The 6,841-nt window shown below is 50.8% G+C and overlaps 2 protein-coding genes across 2 annotated transcripts; both read left to right on the forward strand.

Moving 5' to 3' along the window:
- The first annotated feature begins 1,400 nt into the window (after positions 1-1,400).
- LOC120710420 (early nodulin-like protein 2) lies at positions 1,401-2,721 on the forward strand. Its single transcript, XM_039996109.1, has 2 exons — positions 1,401-1,765; positions 1,859-2,721. The coding sequence occupies exons 1-2, from the start codon at positions 1,582-1,584 to the stop codon at positions 2,440-2,442; spliced, it is 768 nt and encodes a 255-aa protein (XP_039852043.1). The 5' UTR covers positions 1,401-1,581; the 3' UTR covers positions 2,443-2,721.
- Positions 2,722-6,072: 3,351 nt separating this feature from the next.
- On the forward strand, positions 6,073-6,841 carry LOC120710421 (protein RALF-like 19). The gene has a single exon (XM_039996112.1). It carries the CDS (start codon positions 6,182-6,184, stop codon positions 6,587-6,589), a length of 408 nt encoding a protein of 135 aa, XP_039852046.1. The 5' UTR covers positions 6,073-6,181; the 3' UTR covers positions 6,590-6,841.

The following is a 6,841-nucleotide window of genomic DNA, read 5'->3' on the forward strand; positions in this document are numbered from 1 at the left end:
TACTGCGCTCTGGCCTCTGGGCTGCCAATGCAACTTGGCCGGCGTCAGGAGTCAGGACAGCTACTCCCACCACCGCCCACCGGCACAAATCACACCATGGAGTAACTACTGCTAGCTCCTCCTCCTCCATTTACCACCCCCACCACCCATCGATCCCCAATCCATCGCCCTCCCTCACTGATGATCTTGCAAGCAACTGTGCAAACTGCTGCAGTGCTCCTGCACGTCTGCCTCCTTGCTTCTTCTGCACATCGCCCACACAGCTTGCAATGCAATGGTAAAGCTGAACTGAGGACGCCTCGATCCCTTGGCTTGGCTGCAAGGCTTGCAGGTCGCTTGCATTGCTTTCTTGGTGTTACTACAATTTACCACAGCACTCCATCACCAGCAAGGCCTAGTGGTAGTGGTGGTAGATTAGATCCAGGGGCAAGGCCATGAATGCGCATTGAGTTGGGCCTTTTGAGCGCCAACAGTGAAAAGTCTTGATGCGCGAGGACTGTCCGAGCGTCGTCGCAGCACCACAGTGTTAATGGCGTCCCCGCAGGCCGCAGCAACAGCAGGGAATCTCCTCTGCTCGTACTGCTACCGAATCCCCTCTCCCGTTACAACTTTTTTCCTTTTGCGAGCACATCAGAATCATCAGATGACATGGCAGTCAATCAATCAAGACAGGGATTTGATGAGCATGGGAGCGGAGGGAATGGCGCTCCATACATGCCTCTACATTCCAGCGCCCTCCGTCAGGCACAGGGCGACGACATGACGGCATGGGGGGCAAATCTTTCAGAGAAGAAACGGTTTTGATTGCCTTTGTACGCTGCAAGTACTGGCCACACACCTGCACTGTTTCGTTTCACGCCGCAGAACAGTGTGCGACGAGAAGGAAATGGGGGAAAAAGCTGAATAGAAAATGATGGGCCACTGTGAAAACAAGAGGTTCATCTGCCGGTGCCCATTACAAAAAAAAGTTGGTTTGTGGATTGTTGCCTCCTACTAGCTTGTATCGGCCCAATAAAAACGGCCCCCTTCTTCGCACTGGGCTTGGAAGGCCATGACGGCCCACTTAAGCTTCATCAGCCCAGCCCATCCTGAACCCGGCCCATATAGCGGGTAGTCAGTCTCAGTCAAACTGGTGACCGTTGTTCCTGTGTGCTGTGGGCAGTAATGCCACTGCCGTTACAACATGCCAGCCGGTTGCCTTGCTTCGCCATGGAGGTAAAGGAATGGCGTAACTCTCGGCGCTGGGTAAAGCTCAGCATCAGTAACGCCGCCCACAGCTAATTGCAGCCTGCCTGCCTCACTAGCTAACGCAACGGTAACATCACACCAGCCTCGTGTATAAATACGCACAGAATCCATGGTCGCCGAGGCCATCGATCACGGAGTCCCCCGGAGGCCAGACCAGTCTCAGATTCAGACGCCGGCCGGCCGGCCGGGCTAATCAGCTCTAGCAACACGCTAGACGATAGGTTAGTGATACAGTAGTGAGTGGTCGCTGGTGCTAGAGGAATCGATCGGAGTTTCGATCGGCAACCATCCATCGATCGAGGAGGGACTTGCCACGATCGAGCAGGCGGGGCCATGGCGGCACGGATGGTCGTCGGAGTGGCCGCGGCCCTGCTCGCCGTGCTCCTGGCGGCGGCGGCGACCGGCGCTGACGGCCGCGACTTCCACGTCGGCGGCCGCGCCGGGTGGGCGCCCAACCCCGCCGAGCCCTTCAACACCTGGGCCGAGCGCAACCGCTTCCAGGTCAACGACACCCTCGGTGAGTAGTAGACAGAATTCTTGTGGATTCCGTGGTTCGCCATGGACATGTGTGCGAGTGACGACGACCTTGCCGTGCGCGCGCACCGCGCAGTGTTCAGGTACAACAAGGACGCGGACGCCGTGCTGGTCGTGACCCCGAGCCACTACGACGCCTGCAACACCACGGAGCCCGCCCTCCGGCTCGCCGGCGGCGACTCCCGCTTCGTGTTCAACGCCTCCGGGCCCTACTTCTTCATCAGCGCCGACGAGGGGCGCTGCAGGGCCGGCGAGCGCCTCATCGTCGTCGTCCTCGCCGTCCGCAACAACGGCGCCGCCAACACGCCATCGCCTGCGCTCCCGCCCAAGTCGTCATCGTCGCCCCCGACACCGCCGCCTCCTGCCGCAACACCTGCTCCGCGCGCGTTGCCCCCGCCGCCCTCGCCACCGAAGTCGTCATCGCCACCGCCCAAGTCGTCGTCGCCGCCGCCGCTGACATCCCCGCCTCCCGCTGCCGCACCTGCTCCGCATGCTTTGCCCCCACCGCCGCCAGCGGGGAAGAATGCTTCGTCGCCGGCGCCCGCGCCTTCTGCCACTAACGTGACGTCGTCGCCACCGTCACCATCGTCGTCCGCGGGCGCCTTGAGGGGTGGCGTCCTTGCGTGCCTTATCGTCGGTGGAGCAGCGATTCTGGTCTGATATGGTCGATCGGTCTCGAGCCCCGGACCTGCAATCCGGCCATGTTGCTGATGAAACCTCATTGTCTTTCCTTTATTAGTTGGTGATTTAGAATTTCTAGCTTCTGAGTTTTAGGGCTCGCGTCAAAATATCTTTTTTTTGTTCGTTTGGTGGGTCGATTATCGAGATTTTTCAGTCGTTGGAAGTGGGATATTCAATCTTTAGAACCAATGAAACACATTTATTAAGACAAAGAGATCCAAGAGATATGCTATGTATGTTCTCGTTCTAGTTTGTTTTTGCGATGATTCGTGCAGAAGATCTTATAATCGTATTTCCTCTCAATATTTGTACAAACAGCTAGAAATTTATGAGATGTTTAAAGAATTTTGTTTATAATAACAAACGAGTGCCTTGCGCGCGCCTTGGCGCGCGTAATTTATTTTCTTGTTTCCGTTTGGCAATATAAGTTTATATAGAGGTTTGTAGTAGATGTATAGACATAGATAGAAATAGGACATTTATTTTCAATGCAAAAAAGGCAAAAAAAAATAGTAGCTGAAATTCGACGTCTCAATCTCGCCGTCGAAGGCGGCCGGGAACTGTCCTCGGGCATCTCCTCACCATGCAATGCACGGCTATCACGCCCGACCTGCGGCACCGCGGCATACCGGAGCGAGGCCGTGTCGCCCTCCTGTGACGGCATGAACTCGCCGTACCCGTCAAGGGCGTGCCCGCCGGCCCGCCCAAACTCGCCGCGTGGCTCTTCGGCCTAGCTTCACTGCCGTCGTTGTAGTAGAGCACACACCCATTCGGAGGCCATCAAAATTACCGGTCGAGAGTTCTAGATTCAGATATTTTGCAGTGACCGAATGGAGAACTGACACGTGGACCATTCGTGTTTCAAGGACTCAAAGGTAACGATGGCACGGCCAATCGCATGCACTGTCAATTTAGGATCGAATGGTGGGAATCTTTTTTACTGACGTGGCCGGTCTGCCCTTGCGCCGACCTTCGGGGCATTCACATATAGAAATTAGGACTGTGATTAGATTCAAAAATTTTACCCCAAAAAACATCACATCAAATATTTGATCACATGCATGGAGTACTAAATAAAATCTATTTACAAAACTTTTTACATGGAGACGAATCTAATGATTCTACTTAATCCATGATTTGCAACTATGGTACTGCAGTAACCGTTCACTAATTATGAGTTAATCATGAATTAAGTATGCTCATTAGATTCGTCTCGTGATTTACAACCCATCCATGCCAAAGGTTTTGTAAATAGATTTTATTTAGTACTCCGAAATAGTAAGATTCTTTTCTATCCGTAGCCATCGGATCGCGATCGAATGGCCGAAATTTTTTTGGCCGACATGGCCTGCCTAGGCGCTCGCGGAGCGTCGGGGCTTTGTTATATAGAAACATGCGGAGCTGACACGTGGATCATTCGTGTTTCAAGGACTCAAAGGTAACGATGGCATGGCCAATCGCATGCACTGTCAATTTAGAATCGAATGGTGTGAATCTTTTTTACTGACGTGGCCGGTCTGCCCTTGCGCCGACCTTCGGGACATTCACATATAGAAATTAGGACTGTGATTAGATTCAAAAATTTTACCCAAAAAACGTCACATCGAATATTTGATCACATGCATGGAGTACTAAATAAAATCTATTTAAAAAACTTTTTACATGGAGACGAATCTAATGATTCTACTTAATCCATGATTTGCAACAGTGGTACTGCAGTAACCGTTCACTAATTATGAGTTAATCATGAATTAAGTACGCTCATTAGATTCGTCTCGTGATTTACAACCCATCCATGCCAAAGGTTTTGTAAATAGATTTTATTTAGTACTCCCAAATAGTAAGATTGTTTTCTATCCGTAGCCATCGGATCGCGATCGAACGGCCGAAATTTTTTTGGCCGACGTGGCCTGCCGGGGCTTTATCATATAGAAATCTAGTGATATTTCCTCATTTAATTAACATTTATCAAAATCCAAGTTGTTCTGTCCCACCCCCCTTTTGCCACTTTAATTTGAGAACTTTGAGATAACACTAAATAATGGCAAAAATGGGAATAACTCAATGAATCTTTAAGGCAAAACCAAAAGGAAATCATCTAATCCCTTTTTCGGGAAAATATATTTTAATTAGACTTCCTTAATTAATTGGTGTACTAAATTATAATCAATATTATGTGGCTGTGGAGTTAACAGGGTATAGTGGTATACTAATTATATATAACTAACAATATATCTTTCTAGATGTAGGAGTTATTAGAAGAAGGAATATTTTTTCCAGGCCTCTGCTTGAATTGTACGCTCAACCATGTCTGTAGGTAGGAGTTACCTTCATGTTAACTTTGAACTAAATGCTCCATATTGAACTTGGTCACCATGGATTTTCCATCTGTGTTGTTTTTTTTTTCATATATACGAGATAAGCACCGGCTTCCCATGCCATTTGCCTTGTATGGTAAATAGGTAATTATATTTAATTTTTACCACTATTTGAGGGTGCAATTAATCCCTCTAATATAGTAGCAAATCACATGCCACTCACCTCGTATGAATGGCAAATAGTTAATTATAGGCGCGTTCCCTTGTGATGGCTACTTTATTAACAGCTTGTTTTGTTGTAAAAGTAACTTTACTCAATTTTGTTGGTTATATCTCCACCATCAAATTCTCGCTATAGCTTCGCCACTGAAAGTAACTACTAGCATTTGACTACAATTCTTCTGCATATGTGGACCAGTTACGTGGTGACTGGTGACTGGTGACCGGTGAGCGAGGTTGGAGAGACGACTAGAGAGAGAATATATAGGATGATAATGAATGTGCGCAATGGCTAAGTGCAAGGGAGAAAAACAATTCTGAATGCTACAAACTGAATTTTATTACTCAATTTTGTTGGTTATATATATAAATCCTTGTTAATATCCAAAAATCATATTTAAATTTTCTTCCAGCCGTATGCACTCGTCTCCCAACACCACATGTTGGAGCCTAGGATTGGATGAATAAAAAAAGCGTAGGATTGGAGAACTAGCCGGCAGCGGCGCCCAAATCAGGCCAGCTTGGGCACACCGCACACAGAATAATGACCCCGTTTGGTTGGTTGGTACGTGCTAGTTCCTACTACGAATTTCTTTTGTATGCATAGAGTACTAAATAAAGTCTATTTGCAAAATTTTTATAGGGATGGTGCAATTTTTCGCGACAAATCTAAAGACGATAATTAATCGATGATAGGTTACAGTGATGTTACAATAACCATTCTTAAATCACACGGTCAAAGATCTCATTAGATTTTTCAAGGTTCCTAGCACAGGGGTTTTGGAGTTAGTTTTGTAAACTGTCATTATTTAGCACCCCTAATTATTGGTCAAAGTTATTACAGTTTCTAACTTAACACAAACCCCAAACAGAGAATCAGCACATGCAAAGCCTCCATGGCTGCATGCATCGGGTTGCATCCTATGCCAGCGCGGAGGCGGGGCGAGGCCGCGACGAGCGGGCGCACCGTCCATGGCCGCGTGCGGCCACCCTGGTTTGTCTCCCGTCCAGCCCCTTCCCCTCCAAATGGCCTCCGCCGTGCTCCTCTTCATCTCCCCCTCCTCCTCCCCGTCACAGAGCGAGAGGAAGAAGGCAGGGAGGGACACATCCTTTCCTTACCCTAGCGAGTTGATTAATTAAGCCGCAGAGACCCGGCTCGGACGAGGAAGAGGAACAAACCAATGGCGGCTCGCCTGGTGCTGGTCGCGCTCCTGGTGGCGGCCGTGGCGGCGGCGGCGTGCCTCGCCGTCCCGGCCTCCGCGGGCGTGCCCGACATGGGCGGCCTGGACGCCCTGGCAGCGGCGGGGACGACCAAGAAGCAGTGCTCGGGCGCCGTGGGCGAGTGCGGCGTGGACGAGGCGGAGGAGCTCGGGCTGAGCGGCGGCGGCGCGGGCGAGGCGCTCCGGCGGACGCTGGCGCAGCGGCAGCCCCAGAACCGGTACATCAGCTACGCGGCGCTGCGGGCGGACCAGGTGCCGTGCAACCAGCGCGGGCGCTCCTACTACAGCAACTGCGGCTCGCAGAAGGCCGCCAACCCCTACCGCCGCGGCTGCTCCGTCATCACGCGCTGCGCCCGCAACACCAACTGAGATGCAGCCGTCCATGGGGATCCGCCGCGGCCGGCCTGCCTGACTTGCTCGCGCACAAACATCGCAGCATGCTGGCGTCGATCGGTCGATATATGGCCCGGCGGCGGCGGCGGTGGAGGAGGCGGCGGCGCTACGACGATACCAACCCAATGCAAATATTACTGTTCTTGATTGATTGACTGCCATGTTTGTTCATGTTCGTTTATAATTTGACAAGAGACTCTTTATTGGAAAGGAAGTTGTACTTTAAGC

Source organism: Panicum virgatum, chromosome 5K, assembly GCF_016808335.1.
Source record: "Panicum virgatum strain AP13 chromosome 5K, P.virgatum_v5, whole genome shotgun sequence".
Taxonomy (NCBI): Eukaryota; Viridiplantae; Streptophyta; class Magnoliopsida; order Poales; family Poaceae; genus Panicum; species Panicum virgatum.

What these genes read in the sequence shown, in the direction of transcription:
- LOC120710420 (XM_039996109.1), top strand. Translation starts at nt 1,582, where the DNA reads ATGGCGGCACGGATGGTCGTCGGAGTGGCCGCGGCCCTGCTCGCCGTG. An exon ending in CCAGGTCAACGACACCCTCG is followed by an intron (nt 1,766 to 1,858) that starts GTGAGTAGTAGA and finishes CGCACCGCGCAG; the next exon opens with TGTTCAGGTACAACAAGGAC.
- LOC120710421 (XM_039996112.1), top strand. Translation starts at nt 6,182, where the DNA reads ATGGCGGCTCGCCTGGTGCTGGTCGCGCTCCTGGTGGCGGCCGTGGCG.